Raw genomic sequence first — 16,806 nt, 5'->3', positions numbered from 1 at the left:
TTGCAAAAAGTATAGGGAATACTCAGTAGGTCAAGCAGTATCTGTGGAAAGAGGAAGAGAGTTAATGATTCAGGTAGACTAACCTTTGTCATTACTGGGAATGAGAAAACAAATTAGTTTAAAATTGTAGAAGGATTTTTTTTCATAATAGTAAGATCTCTTTTAGGGTGAGGCCAGGTTTCTGCTAGAGATCTCAATGTTTACCTGATTGTTTAGTGGACAGATGTATAAGGAGAGTATTTGGGAGAGATTAACAAAAGGCATTTCTAAAGCTGCTATATCTAAGTTGGAACTGGCAGAAAATGTTGGAAATTGGCAGCAGATCAGGCATTGTGTGTGAAATGAGGAAAAACAAGTTCGCTGAGCAGTTTTAAAACAGAGAAACAAGAGTTCCCTGAAATTCTTGACTTCATTATTGAGTCCTAAAAACTGCAGGGTGCACTTATTGATACCGTTCCTCAGGCTTATGCCACATCCCTGAACTGCCTTTGAAATGGCCTAGCATGCTACTCTGTATGTGCTCACCCTGAAAAGATATCCCTAGAATCTGAGAACGTGCCGCAGTGGAGAAAGATATCTAACAACCTGTTTGTGCAATTGCCTGACATAAGTCACACATACATTCATAAATATTAGCCAACCTGAAAGATTCTGCCATTCAGCTACGTCTTATCTGAACAGCGGAATGGACCTACGTATTTCAGTGCAGCAAGGGTATACAGTACTGTGCAAAAGTCTCAGGCACATCTATATAGCTAGGGTGCCTAAGCCTTTTGCAGAGTACTGTATTTGTCAATGTGGAGCGGAGACCGAGTTTGTAAATCTAACGGGAGCAGAGGTGGAGTGTTGGACAGATGTCAGTGAAGGATTGCTGGTGTTGGTGCAGACACACCCAGCCCTGAGACACCGGGCAAGGTCATTTGTTCCCAAACAATTGATTTATTGATCATTATCAAATGTCTCTCTGGTGCTTCCTGCTCCCTCAGCTCCTCCTGCTCACTTCCCACTCACTTCCCACTCACATCCCACTCACTTCCCACTCACTTCCCACTCACTTCCCACTCACTTCCCACTCACTTCCCACTCACTTCCCACTCACATCCCACTCACTTCCCACTCACTTCCCACTCACTTCCCTCTCACTTCCCACTCACATCCCACTCACATTCCGTTATAGAGACCCTTATCAGAATCATGCTTATCATCACTCACATGGCATGAAATTTGTTTTGTTTCGCGGCAGCAGTACAGTGCAATACGTAAAACTACTACAGTATTGTGCAAAGGTCTTGGGCACCCTAGCTCTATATATATATATGTGTCAGACTTTTTCCACAGTATTGATCCTTAAAAAGGTATCAGAAGTGGGAGTCAACTTCACTTCCCTTGAAGATCATGACAGAGGAAAGCTCTGAAAGCCAGTCATCAGCTTTTACCACCTTTATGTGTATTTATGCTCTGGCATGTGGAAAACTACTTGGAAGAAGCATAAAGGAAAAGAAATGCACAGCATACATTCTGGGTAGTGACTTAACTGCCCTTGTCTGAAGGTGGTCAGGGTTTTCCTGACCAAGTAAAGCTTTACCTGTTGATGAATAAACAATTTACAATTTTTTTTGCGAGACTATTAACTCATTGAGGTATGGGTCTTTGATGATGAACCTATTTTTGATGTTATGTATAGTATAACATTCTCCACTACCAAAATACCCATAATGCACTTAGACCAACCTTTCCAATTTATGACATTTTGCTCAGTGAAACACTTTCCAGGAATGCATCCCTTTTGTAAATAGAGGAGAGGCTGCACAAAAGGGCAGCAATACCTGTTTGAGCTTTAGGGAGAAGGTTTGAGAATTAATGTAAGGCAACACACCTCTTGACTCTACCCTGGTTAAAGGAGTTGTCACAGCTGTATCTCTCCATGAGGCATCGATGGGCATACTCATCAAGTAGTCCTTGTGAAACAAGGGGATTGGGGTCGATGCTGGTTAGGCTCATTGGTAGTGGAGATGGTCAGGGCCTGACTTGGGACAATTGAAGACAATTGGGTCGTCAGGAGTAAAGTTCACTGAAGTTGACTTTCCAATGGTAAAATGTATGCAGGATGCTTACGTTAATGCACAGCTTATACTTAATCATCCTGTGACTGCATTCTCACAACAGGTTCATGTCACTGCTTCAAATGGTTCATGACATAATTGATGAATGTCTGAAGCACAAATTGTTCACACATTGCAAGCACGATACAAACACAGTAAACCCACACCCAGAAATGGCCCTTCACATGTTTACCATCCACGTTAAGGATGAAATAAATACTGCACTGTGGTGTAATGTTTAGGCAACTGAATTAGTTTGCATTGCAATGACCCCTGGTGGTCAGAACTCACAACTGCAGATAGACTCAGACTGGAATATGCAGCACCCCTAAGCTACACAGAGTCTCACTGGAAGTTGATATTTGTAGTCCTCTCTAAGGAAGGTGTTAGTGTAACACCATTATGACACAAGCTGACAGAAGTAACCCCAGCACAGCTTGAGCCAAGAACATTGCACTTTCTGCTTGTTGCTGAATAATTTAGTCACATCTAATTGCTATATTGTTTTATCAAAGGGAAAAAGGAGATGGCTAAACTGCTCCCCCCTATTGGAGGAAACTGCCAGTTTCCTTTCAGAGCCCCTTAGAATTCTGATTTCAGAAAATATTGTTGGGGATTGGAAAATCAAGAAATGACATGCCTACAATGTCATTCCCACCAAAATGCAAATACAAATTCCAGAGCAATAATATTTTAATTGAATTTCTGTGACAAACACTTATATTTTAGTTACATAAACTGACTTACAAGAAGGTTGATAAAAATATAGTTGTATTAGAAAGCAGGTATACTGTATGTGTTGTTAGTCACTGAAAGCCTAAATCAGATCTCTTACTTGTTAAAGGAAAAGATCATTGATATGTCCAGCCAATGTTCTTCTGTTATCATTAATTTTTGGAACTTCCTGCCTCCTTTTTTGACAATAACTAAGTATCTGGAATCCAAGGCTTTATTAGAAATTAGGATGAATATGTCAAAGCATATTTTGCTACTGGTTGAAATAATAGATTATATAGTTTCCAACATTTTTTCCTCCTCTATCCACTTAAAGCAGGTAAGTACTTCCCCGTGGAGAAGGAACAATTTTGGTCAAGAGAAATGATTGTGTGATTACAGTCCAAAGCAAATCACACACAATTTCATGATCAGCCATTGTAAAGAGATGTTGAGTGAGAGTTATCAGGTCCACAGTATAGCTCAGCTGTGAAGCTCGGGACAGAGGGAACACAAAAAGGAGCAAATTACATCAGATCATGATTTCTACTCATAATGGCAAAGAAGTAAAATAATTTTCCATATCCCAAGCAGCATTAAATGTAAATAGAGGAGGGAAATTGAAAATTTTCCTGAGTGGTATCGTAACAACGACCTCTCAGTGCCAGCAAGACCAAGGAACTGATTGTAGACCTCAGGAGTGGTCCATGAGTCAGTCTTCATCGGAGGATCAAAAGCGAAGATGGTTAGCAGCCTTATATTCCTGGGGCTTACTATTTCAGGGGTCTGTCATGTAAGTGCAATTGCGAAGAAAGCACAGCAGAGCTTCTACTTCCTTAGGACTCTGCGGACATCAGCATGACATCTAAAACTTTGACAAACTTCTATAGATGTGTAGTGGAGTGTGTTGAGTGGCTGCATCACAGGCTGATAAGGAAAACACTAATGCCTTTGAATGGAAATACAAAAGGTAGTGGATTTGGCCCAGTCCAACTACACTCACTTGCCTATCCATTGAGATGTTCCCAAAACCAATGATCTCGTTTTAAGGACTCTTTTATCTTGTTATCTCACTTTCTTGGTACTTATTGCTATTTATTTATATTTGCATTTGCACAGTTTGTTGTCTTCTGCACTTTGGTCTTCAATTGATCCTTTTATAGTTATTTTTCTATGGATTTGCCGAGTATACCCACAGGAAAATGAATCTTAGGGTTGTATATGGTGGCATATATGTACTTTGAAAATAAAATTTACTTTGAATTTTGAAGTCCACCCACATTCTGCTGCCTTGTCACTTATTGCAGCTTTGTGTCTCTAACCCTCAGAACATTAACATGTCGCAATAACTCTGAAGTTAAATGTGGAATATTAATAAAATATTTAATATGTTCCTGATATCTCTACTGTTTTAACAGTGAATAATTTTTTTATTCTAGGCAGATTAATCTTTCATCTTTAATAAGAATGATTTCAAGAGAACATGTTCAGCATTCATAGAATGGTGTCTCATGGCATGATCTTTGTGCTCGATAACTATATTAACACTGTGATCATGAGTAGTGTGACTAACATTCCTTATCATTTTAATCCTTGATGTAGTGCTTCATATGATGCTCTACTTGATAGAAATGTGGCCATTAAGAAACTCAGCAGACCATTTCAGAACCAGACGCATGCCAAACGGGCTTACCGAGAGCTTGTACTCATGAAATGTGTCAACCACAAAAATGTAAGTTTTCTATTTTTAATATATCCTGATTGTTCCTATAAACAGGGGAAACAAAGGGATATCATCCTGCTGGAAAACTCCTATGTTATATTACATTTACCAAAGTAGCCTCATATTCTATTATGTTAATCTTGCTTTCTGTTGCTAAGAATGGAATTAAAATTAAGTACTGTCAAACTCTGTGCTTGTATATAATAGCCTAAGATAAATATAAACGTGAGCAATATTGGGATAGTGAAAAAATGCTGGAAATATGAGACACAATGTGGAAATAGCTGACTGTCTGAAATGATTAAATCTACTGTCAAGTCGAGAAAGTTGCAATGTATCTAATGATCTGCTATTTCTTGAGATTACATTAAACTTCATTAGAGCAATGTAGGAGGTGAATAGGATGGAATATTAAAAGGTCAGATGAACTGTTGAGAATATTTTTAAAAAGGTCATCTAATCGACATATTTACTTCTGAGTTAATTACTGCCTAATGGAAACTGCATGTTCAGGGATGCTCAGTCCTGGACATCAGCTGGTGCGCTCACGTAGCTAGTGTCCACCGCTAGTTGTCCACCGTCGCAAGGTACAATGGAACTATGATGGTGATGCTTTCTGCTTTTCTCTTGGAGTTGTTGGACAGTGACGATCATAACCACCATGCCTCTGAGAACAGAATTGCACGTCGAGTAAGGACGGTTATTTGGTTTTATGTTTATTTAGAGATGCAGCCCGGTACAGGCCCTTTGGCCCAGTGAGCTCATGTGACCAATTAACCTTCTAACTGGTACGTTTTAGGAATGAGAGAGGAACTGGAGCACCCAGAGGAAACCCATGCAGTCAAGAGGAGAAGATACAACCTTTGCATTGAGAGTGGTGGGACAGAACCTTGGTCACTGGCGTTGAAATAGCATTATGTTAACTTTTATGCTACTGTGCCGCCCCTGTCTTGTTAATAGCCTTTACTCTTGGTCCACATTTGAAATGGGCTTCCTCTGGCTGTTGGTGGGAAGTGAGAGAACACACTATTCAGAAGGCAGGCCTGGTATTCACAAGTCCACTGAAAATCCTACCCCTGGCTTGAGACCCAGGGTCTCCAATGGCCCTGAGGAATTTCAGTTGCAGTGTACCTTACCCCAGCTAAGAAGGCCATCTTTCACAGAACCATTTGTAGTCTTATGATGATCTCAATCGGACCAACAAATTAGTCCCAATGGACGTCATAATGTGGACAGTTTTGTGGTGTTAAGTGCCTACCAGGAATTAGATCAAGGCCGTACAACAGAAACTCATTGTAAAACAATACGTTTACCAGAATCTAATATTTGAAGCACTTGAATCATTTTGGGTCCAAGGGGGTTGGTCTTTCTTCTAATGCAATTCATTGATAGATTTAGTATTGTGTAATATTTTTAAGAATGATATGATCACACTGACAATTTCCTGCATCTCTGTAACACAGAAAATTTAAATTGTAGCAAGTATTTCTTGATCTTTCTGTTCTGAGAATACAGGAAATATAATGCAGATGTTTCTGATAAACATTTCTAGTCCTACAAAATGTGGTGATACCAAGCTGGGAGGATTGTGCAGCTGGTGGGTCTCAGCACACTCCTCTGAAGTGAGAAGGGTAGAAATGCATCACATTTAACTGGATATAAACTCAGTCATGATATAAACTCACGGAATTCTCATATTAAATGGTGAAAAATGTTTACACTCTTAATACTGCAAATGATTCAATAGTGCATGAGCCACTCTAACCTTGAGTCACTGAGTAGAAGGAACAAAAGGTAGCATACGATGAGGGCTTTTTCTTAAAGGAACGTTGATAGTTGGCATCATCCCACACCACTTGGTTCCAGTTGATCTACTGTGGTCTGCACCAAACAGACTTGTTCCAACTGGTCTGAGGACGTAACATCACCTGTCCAGCATCAGCACCGGATGAGGCCAGACCTCTAAGTTTGCTGAACAGTTCAGGTGACCATTAAATGGCAGGTGGAGCATCTGTTACTTTTATCTAAATAGAACAGAAAATCATTTCCTTTTAGCCTTCGGAACATGTGTTAAGGGACCAATAGTCGTGTTGTAATTGATCCAACAATCCTCAGTTCAGGTAAATTTGTTAAGTAATTTTAAACTTCTAATTCTGCTTTTATCTTTCATTTAAGTGTGTTTGTTAATAATCTCCAGGCAGAAACAGAGCTGTGCATCTTTGGTACATAACAATAAAAACTTTGATCTGTTCAGTGTTCTTAAAGGCCTCATACCATTTCACAGGATCAGCAAACAGGTCGATTACAAGCCACATAAGGTAGGACTAGACTAAAAGCTTAGCATCTTTAGGATCAGCTTTATTAAAGATTAGATTTATTTGTCACATGTACATCAAAATATACAGTGAAATACGTAATTAGCATCAAGTGCCTGGAAGAAACCCATGAGGAAATATACAAACTCCTTACAGACGTCAGCAGGAACTGAACTGCCGTCACTGACTGTAAAGCATTGCGCTGCCCCATCAATTATCGGTTCATTGTTGTCACATGCACCAAGATACAGCAAATACCTTTGTTTTGCATGTCAGCAGTACAGATCATTTCAAGCATACAGTAAATACATTGAGTTGGTAAAAAAGCAAAAGTAATAGATTATAGAATATAGTATTACAGTTACAGAGAAAGTATAGTGCACATAGGCACATAAGGTGCAAGTGCCACGATGAGGTTGGGGGTTCATCTTGTATTATACAAGAGTTCCATCAAAGCCTTTGGCTCTGGGGTGGGGGAGGTGGTGGTGGTTGGGGAGAGAGAGGAGGTCAGGGGGCTTATGGACCCCAGTGTTGTGACAGAGCTGGCACTTGTCAACAGAATTGTCAAAAGTAGTGCTGTGTTTTGGAACAATATTAACGTGGCAGCGTGTAGATGACCTGTGGGAGGGAATGTAGGTATATCTTTGGGAGAGAAGGCTCTGAAGATAGTACTATAGAAGCAGGAAGAGAACTATTGTTAGCGATTTGTTAACTGGCAATAAATTTGACTGGATCAACTACTGAGGCAGAAGATAGAGATGATAGTTAATCTTTTATAAAAAAAAAAGACTGCAATCCTTGCAAGAAGGATGATGAATGATCATCATCACATGGTATAATATTTCAGTGATAAGGCTGGAAGCATGGGATGTGCAGGCACAGAACTATAGGAAATATGGGCAAGATTTGGTTGAGGCAAAAGCTCAAGGTTCTTCAAGAAGAAAGGAGGTTGATGAAGAGCTGGAAGGTCGCAAATGCTGGATTCATTTAGGAGGTAGGGGGTGTCGATGGCAGATTTGAGAAGAGGCAGACAATAGTTGAAAGAAGAAGCAGTTAGCACTATTGACTAATGTCAGAAGAGGAAGCTGGGTGATTGGAAATGGGGCTGATCGAGTACCAATTGATCTTGGAGCCAAGAAAAACATAGGCAGACTTTGAGAAGACTTAGGTGATAACATATAAGCTCATCGTTAGCTTGGAATGAAACTTAAATCAAGTTTGACATGTAGAATAAGGAGAATGGGGACATGGCAGAAGAGACAACTGAATAGAAGGTCTTAAACAAGGTGCCAAAAAAAACTCATCCCACTGGCTCATGAAGGTGGAGAAGGCACGATGGCGAGTTTTAAAAAGAAAGTTTATAGTGGAGTAGAAATCGGGAATTAAGGTTGTATTCCAAACCCCGTCAGATTTTTCTGCATTACAATGGTAGGTTGAGGAGTTTCAGGGAATTGAGGGAATTCTTCATATTCTGAAAATATGGTTAACAGTTTGTTTCTCTAAAGGATATAAAACACAGTTAAAATTCAAATTCAAGCAAACATTATTTGTTCTATATTTATTTTATCAATGTATTTACCTTTTATAAGCTCCCCTTACTATCCTTCCTCACGTGCGTTGGGTATTAGGCAGAAGGTAAGGTCTTACTGACAAAGTGCTGCTGTCTTCTGCCAATGCTGGTTTTGAACCAGTTATTAGAAAGTGAGCCAGGTGTTGGATATTTACCGTTCCTTCCTTTCTCCCTTGGGAATCCATCTTGCTTCAGTTTAGTGTCACAGTGACAACCCCACAGAAACTAAACGCTGTTCTATCCAAAAACATGGGTTTAAAAACAGCTGCTCTCCACCTGGAGATGGCATTTTAGCCAAAACATTATTTTGGCAGACAGCTCTGGCCCATGCACTTTGTAGGGAAAATTTAGCCTTCTGTTGTTTCATCACACAGACTGGGATATTGCAGGTAGTAATTTGCAGTTTATCAATCTTAATGGAGTATCTGATCATGAATCAGCGAATAAGTGCAAATAGTAAGTGGGATTAAAGCTCATCTTGTTTCAGCACATTAATTGTGTATTTGCATTGGAATTCAATCTAAAGTAGATGGATTGTGAACCTGTGAGAACACCCAGGAGATTCCTAAAACTGGGGGTTATATCTCAAAATGTGCATTGGTAATAGTGCTTTCGTTTAACCCTAAAAAGTGCACTGGGCACAATGTCTGCATATGTAAATAATGTTTATGTCAGTCTGTCCATGGACTAGGAGTGGTTCCAAGGCTTTGCCCTCACATCCCTTTGTGATGTTACCAGCTGCTTTACCTCACTGTCATCTGCAGAGCTACGGCCCTGTGGGGCAATTTCAGGTGATGCCAGTAGTGTGAGACTGGGTCTGAGGAGTTGTTGATCTATAAATTCTAGCATTTTAATTTTAGTCTTTTCATTCAGGCTGTCCGCTTAATAATACCTTGAATGAAAATCATTGTTTGCAAAATGTGAAAGATCAAGTAAGTTGAAGTGTCATTTGTTGAACCTTGCAAAATTTCAGCTACAGTCAGATCGCTCCTCTTAATTTTTCTTTAAAGGGCAAAAACAAATCTGATGCTGTAAATATTATCTGTAAAATTCAATTTATTTTCCATTATAGAGAATCAGTATAATTAGCCCTTTGCAACTGTGCTTTCTAATCTTGCTATTGTAATTAGTTTGCAGTATTGCAAACTTCTTCATCAGAATGTATGGAGGTACTTCTGTGATAGATAATTCAAGTACAACTGCTTTGAAAGAGGTAACTTGATTTGTATTATGTTGATTAATATTTATGTTTAGATTTTCCAACTTATTGTTCAATAAATACTCTAGAAATGAATACAGAGATATTTGATAGTTATTAACTTGATGAATTTGTTACGTTAAATAGTTCTCAAACTTCCAGCAAACATCCCAAATTCATTCTGGAAATTTGCTGCCTTTATTATTTGAGTTGTTCTCTTTCCAGTCTATGCAAAAGTAAAATCTCCCATTGCATCTATGTTGTTATTGCAATGAGTTTTTTCTCCGCTCTGTATCTAAATTTCCCCATAGTCATAAAATTATGGAGTTATACAGCTTGGAAACAGTCCTTTCATCCCGACTTGTCCATGCCGACTATGATACTCATGCCTGCATTTCACCTACACTGCTTTTAACCATTGCTATACCTGAACCTGTCCAAATATCTTCTATATGTTGTAGTAGCAAAGCGGGATGTCTGTAGACATACATTATCAGGATATTGTAAATATGCTCAACTCATTTAACAAACACTGAGCTGTACTGAAGTCTGTTGCTGATGAGGTTTGCATAATGTGTGTATTAGGTAGCTGAGAAGCCTCCTCTATATAGTAATCTGATCAAAAAAGATTTCCCTGTTTAGTCTCACCATTGAAGGTTGTTATCAGGGCAAGGCCTTTACATTTGGTTTTGCTAACAACTACCCAATTTCACATAAATCTGAAGGATATAATTAAAAATACCTCTTCACACCTTCACAAACTTGCTATATTTGGTTGCGTCTAGTTTGGAGAAGGATTTCCTATGGTGATCTTGATTTGTTGGTTTGTGGTTATCTTACTTTAACCACAGCTGTTGCCAGATGGTTGCCATTTTACCCATGTATTCAATGAAGATTAGTGCGCTTTATAACATTTTCATGGCAAGCTTGTTTGCTATTCACAAGCCAATTGTTTTGCATTAAACAGGAACATTTAAATGGTTAAAAGATGTTGAATGGCTGAAATTGAAGACTACAATCATCCAAGATGTAACCAAATACTATGCAAGCTAGTGTGATTTTATATTGTCTGTTTGCCTCATCCACATAAAATTATGTATTGTGCAGGATTACCATAAACTAGGTCAATTGTTGCTGCTGCTCATTCCTATAATTTTATGCAACTAAAATGATGTTAAGGCCTTTGACAAGGTCCCGCATGGGAGGTTAGTTAGGAAGATTCAGTCGCTAGGTATACATGGAGAGGTAGTAAATTGGACTAGACATTGGCTCAATGGGAGAAGCCAGAGAGTGGTAGTGGAGGATTGCTTCTTGAGTGGAGGATTGTGACTAGTGGTGTGCCACAGGGATCAGTGCTGGGTTCATTGTTATTTGTCATCTATATCAATGATCTGGATGATAATGTGGCAAATTGGATCAGCAAATTTGCTGATGATTCAAAGATTGGAGGTGTAGTGGACAGTGAGGAAGGTTTTCAAAGCTTGCAGAGGGATTTGGACCAGCTGGAAAAATGGGCTGACAAATGACAGATGGAGTTTAATGCCGAAAAGTGTGAGGTATTGCACTTTGGAAGGTCAAACCAAGGTAGATATACAAGGTAAATGGTAGGACACTGAGGAGTGCAGTAGAACAGAGGGATTTGGGAGGACAGATACATAATTCCCTAAAAGTGGCGTCACAAGTAGATAGGGTTGTAAAGAGAGCTTTTGGTACATTGGCCTTTATAAATCAACACATTGAGTATAAGAGTTGGAATGTAATGGTGAAGTTGTATAAGACATTGGTGAGACCGAATTTGGAGTATTGTGTGCAGTTTTGGTCACCTAATTACAGGAAGGATATTAATAAGGTTGAAAGAGTGCAGAGAAGGTTTACAAGGATGTTGTCGGGACTTGAGAAACTGAGTTACAGGGAAAGGTTGAATAGGTTAGGACCTTATTCCCTGGAATGTAGGAGAATGAGGGGTGATTTGACAGAGGTGAATAAAATTATGATGGGTATAGATAGAGTGAATGCAAGCAGGCTTTTTCCACTGAGGCCAAGGGAGAAAAAACCCCAGAGGTCATGGGTTAAGGGTGAAGGGGGAAAAGTTTAAAGGGAACATTTGGGGGGGGGGCTTCTTCACACAGAGAGTGGTGGGAGTGTGGAATGAGCTGCCAGATGAAGTGGTGAATGCGGGCTCACTTTTGACATTTAAGAAAAACTTGGACAGGTACATGGATGAGAGGTGTTTGGAGGGATATGGCCCAGGTGCAGGTCAGTGGGACTAGGCAGAAAAATGGTTCGGCACAGCCAAGAAGGGCCAAAAGGCCTGTTTCTGTGTTGTAATGTTCTGTGGTTCTATGGTTCTGTTAAACAGAAATAAATTAAACAAACATGCATAATACTTTGCAACTTTAATTTAATTTTTTTTCTTTTTATTATAATTATCTTTTCTGTCAGGTCATGATGTAAAACAGAATATTGAACACTTCTAAAGAAAATGCATACTTTAAATCAATTGGCTGTATTTTATGTCAAGATATTAGATACTCAGGGTCTATATTTCCACATTTCCTTATAACATAGAAGGCAGCCATTTCAGCCAGATCGCAGAGCAATTATCTCCCCTAAATTTCTCTTTAAAGTTTGCTCTCCTCATTCACGTTAAACCCACCCCCCGCCCCCGGAGCATCCCTTCTTCAGATTCCACCATTTGCCTACACTGTAAGGGTAAATTATAGTCGCTATAAAACAACCAATCTGCATGTCTTTGGGATGCGAAAGAAAACAGAAATGCCTGGGAGAATTCTACATGGTGCAAATTCCACCCAGATCATGGAGATCAGCATTACATTTCAGTTGCTGGAGCTAAGGCAGCCCCTCTACCATCTGCACTGCTGTGCTACGCATCAAATGTAGAATGGGAAGATGTTTAATGATTGAAGTACAAATATGTGTCTGAAAATATATAACCAATAATCATTGGGTTTAATTGAATGGTAGACTTTTGTTAAGGTCAAACAACAACTTTTACTTGTGTTTTGTTTCACAGATCATCAGTTTGTTAAATGTATTTACACCCCAAAAATCGCTAGATGAATTCCAGGATGTGTAAGTAATCCAAAATATTTTCCTTCAAGGTGTTGTACATAGTATTTAAAGGTACAATATCAGCTGGGGATCCTCTAATACCATGACATATTTTTCCATTGCTGTTGTATACTGTAATGTGATCCAAAGATCTTGATCCTGTTATAGTCAGACTTGCCCATAATAGTACAAAGTTGTTTTCACCTTCTTCTACCTGCCCAGAATGATAGGTATTCCATTCATAATTTCTCATCATTGTTACCATTGAGGATTATGTGGATATATAGCAAAGCAGAGTACTGCTGATGGTAGAATGCCCATGTCAGCAAAGGAACTAAAATTATTAGTTACATTTTAACTTGCTCTGTGTTCCCTTGTTTTACATTCAGAAATATTTCATCTAATTCTTTAGATATTTAATATTCTTCTAAGACCTTAGGGCAGTGGCTGCTTTACTCTGTGTTGCTGCAATATCCTCCTCGTGGGGACAAGTGGTCAAGTTGGAAAGCTTCTCCACTGACTAACAGGATCTTGTAAACTCTCAGGATACTGCTAACCCAAAAGCCTCCTCAATATGTTTATTTCTTTGAAGTACTTCCTCATTGAAAGCAATCAATAAAAGTCTTTATACTGTTCACTTACTGTTAAAGCTTTCTAAAGTAGAGTAGGACTAGTGGTTGAGAAACTGAATTCTTGCAAGGGTTTAACTATACAACATGGGTTCCAGAGTTGTCAAGTAAAAAGTCATTGACTTGAAATGCTAACTCTCTCCAGAGTGGCTGTTGGAACTCCCGAGTTTCCAGCAGTTTTTATTTGTAATCATTTCCGATTCCCAGCATCTGCAGTATTTTGTGCCTGCATTACATGATTAAAAAGTAAGTTTTGGAGCTGGATTTTGAATGTAATAATCCCTAAATTTCATTTTGTGACATATGCTAGAAGAACATAAGATTAGGGAGAACAATATAAGGCCAAGGTATTGGTTCCAATAGAACACTTGCAAGGATGAAGTGTATTTGAACAGAAAGGGATGTATTTGATACTGGCATCCTGGATGGTGCCATCCTGCAGAATATAATTCCTTAAAGTCCTAACTCTCCCTCTGCACTTCTAAACAACATCTGTTCAAGCTAGGAACTACTGTGCCAGGAATCTGGCATGAATTGGCACTCCTGCAATCATGAAGTGGTGATCTTTCTGTCCGATGGTTGGATGTAGAGCCTTCTTGTGATGGCAGTGATGAGTGGGCTGGAACGAGCAGGGCAGTTGCTCTGGTCTGAGGCTGAGATCATAAGTTCACCCGGGCTGTTATGGTGAGCACAGGTTATTGTTGGGGACTAGCAATGGGTGCTCCATGAGTTGACAGACCACCCAAGTCATACAAACTCTCGGCATCTTATTATGATGGATGCTCTTTTGTTTGGTTGCACAGCTCTATCCAGTTGAAAGATTTGTTTGTGGTAAAGAGCTCAAAGGCCTTGATATCATTAGGAGTAGCAACTGGGTGCAGTTTTGCTTCAGTTCAGTTGGAAGCCTGTTTAATCAAAAAGTAATCATATTTTGCGTTAAGATTTTCTAATCTACCACTGGGAGAATAACTAATTATCATCAAAAGACATAAAAATCTTGCTATTTCTGTTGCACCAGTCTGGTTTTGAGAGACACTGCAAAGTCCCAGACACAAGCACAGTTAACAGGAAGTTTTCATTGTAATTCATTTGAGCCAAGGACTTTGTGAGTGCTCTTGAAAATTTTAAAAACTAAGTGCAAAGGATACAGAAAATCTATTTGCACATAAAATTCTACAACCTTTTATGTTGATATCAAACAGAACAATAGAGAAAAATATCAGCTTCTTCAACATAATACTTTACATGAATGCACACTAAGGCCTGATACTGGTTGTTTTTAAATTTGGGAATACACACTGAAAATATATTTGGTTTAATTTAAATACTTTAGAAGCACTTCCTGATTGGGAGAGTTAGGTAACCACACTCAGTGTAGGTGAAACAGGTTGAGAATTTAAAGACACAAGAGGACTGAATGCCACAAAAGGAAGGATGTATCTTGAATGTTGTATACTGCAAGAAGGAAATTAGACCTGATCAGTGATTGTTAGTCATTCAGTTAGCAGGCAAGTCAAGAAGCAGATTCATAATTTCAAAAGTATAATACTGCAGATGCTGGAAATCTGAAAGTTATTGACTGTACATATGTCGACTATATGCACAGTGATGGGATTTTTGATTAGACAGCTCTATCATAATGCCTGTTTGATTTACTATGTAGCAGCTTCTTTAATGTTGTTTCCACAAGCAGCTGCACCTAACTAATAGTTCATCGTGTCAGAATGATGTCATTGGAGACAACAACAGCCTTTTGCAGGCTAGAAATCATTGTTACTGTAGAAATAATGTACTGTAACACGCATTAGTCTTCATGAACACATTCCATCTGATGGCAGCATTGTTGATCAGTGGAGCACTGGTAAACTGACTGTATTATCATTGTGGAACCACTTTTCAAGCCAGGCAACATTTTGTTTGCAACATGTGCCAGAAATTCCAAGTCACCAGCCCAGGACAGTGTAATGGAAGCAGATGCACAGATGTTTATATATTGATTGAGATACCCATAGGACCCTGAGCACCCAAAAACTCCAGTTTGATGTTGCATAATGTGGGAGGCTGAATGAAAACTGTGTGAAACTTCTCTTCCTCCAAGTCTAAGAGCAGTTCTCACTGAACTCAGATCAGATCCTTCTTCTGAATATTTATCGCAGCTTTGGCATTTGAGAATATTGATAAGCGCTTCCAATAACAAAATTTACCCCTATTTTCTCAGCTGCTTAAATGATTAATTATTTCCCATGTAGAATGCTGCAGTTATATGTGACATTCAATCTTAGTGTGGGACACTGAAAAGGAAATGTGAGATAATCAAACTTCTATTGTATTCTGCTGCTAAGATGTAGGGTTGCACATTTTATCTTGATAACGAACATTATCCCAGCTGCAGGAGAGATTCAGTTTACAGACATCTTTCTAAGGAAGAAAATATCAGTTTAAAATAAAAAAGCATGTATTTCCTTGCTTACAGATATCATGTATGTTGAGTTCCTCTTTAATCCAAGGTAGTCTCATATGATGGGAAATTGTTGCCTGTGAATTTATCAACCCAGCAGCCTCCTCTGTTTCTTTTTTTGCAGGTATTTAGTTATGGAATTGATGGATGCCAACCTATGTCAGGTAATTCAAATGGAACTGGATCACGAGCGGATGTCCTACCTATTATACCAGATGCTGTGTGGCATCAAGCACCTCCATTCTGCTGGCATTATTCACCGGGTGGGTATTCAAAAGAAGCAAGCAGTTTAACCAAAATAGATCTGAAAAATGTTAGTAGCACCATAGAAGTATTACAGACCAATGTACGGGAATATTGGCACCAGCCTGAGAAATCTGCTGCACTATTGGATGCATATTAATACACCAACATAGTTTTACCTTTTTTAGATATTGCACAGTATTATAATAACTTTTCCAATGAATAGAGTAAGCTTAAAAGGAGTATGGGAGCTGGTGGCTTTAATGGAAGATGTATATTTCAGAGGAGTGTGGCAACCAGTGACCTGGTGAGATTTGGGACCCAGGGCTCCAGTGCGTTTCAGGGGAGAGTTGGAAATGTCACTTGTGAGCTAGACTCTGAATCATTGGGAGTTCTGAAAAGTCAGATAGCAGATTATTGAAGTCATGGAGTTGTTCTGATAACCGGACCTTTGGAATATGTGTTGAGAATTGGTGGGATATAAGGGGATAGAATACACCAGATACTGTCTTAAAAGGATCACTGCATGCAGCCAAAACTCTACTGCTTCACCAACCCCTACAAAACTGTGGTTCACTTATATTGCCTCCTCTTTCTCCTTTGGGCCTTCATCCAGTCTGTTTTAACTACTCAAGCTACCAGATTTTATCTTCTCTATTATTCCACCTGAGTACTCTCAGTATCAGTTTAACCCTGGCATTCATGGTGGTTTAGTGGTGACATATTAATTCTGAAACTGGATTAATAATTTAGGGAACAAGAATTCAAAGTTGCAAATTTAT

The 16,806-nt window shown here is 39.0% G+C and overlaps 1 protein-coding gene across 17 annotated transcripts in view; it reads left to right on the top strand.

Annotated features, from left to right (window-relative positions):
* The window catches only part of LOC140738120 (mitogen-activated protein kinase 10), a 272,553-nt gene that overhangs the window by 169,549 nt on the left and 86,198 nt on the right, over positions 1-16,806 (top strand). For all 17 annotated transcript variants that reach the window (XM_073065258.1, XM_073065257.1, XM_073065255.1 and 14 more), the window contains 3 exons: positions 4,419-4,548; positions 12,657-12,715; positions 15,906-16,044. In XM_073065258.1, coding sequence (XP_072921359.1) covers positions 4,419-4,548; positions 12,657-12,715; positions 15,906-16,044 — 328 coding nt within the window. The remainder of the gene's footprint in view (positions 1-4,418; positions 4,549-12,656; positions 12,716-15,905; positions 16,045-16,806) is intronic.

Source organism: Hemitrygon akajei, chromosome 13 (genome assembly GCF_048418815.1).
Source record: "Hemitrygon akajei chromosome 13, sHemAka1.3, whole genome shotgun sequence".
NCBI lineage: Eukaryota > Metazoa > Chordata > Chondrichthyes > Myliobatiformes > Dasyatidae > Hemitrygon > Hemitrygon akajei.
Note: the sequence above shows the minus strand (reverse complement) of the source record. Positions and strands in the feature narration are given on the sequence as shown.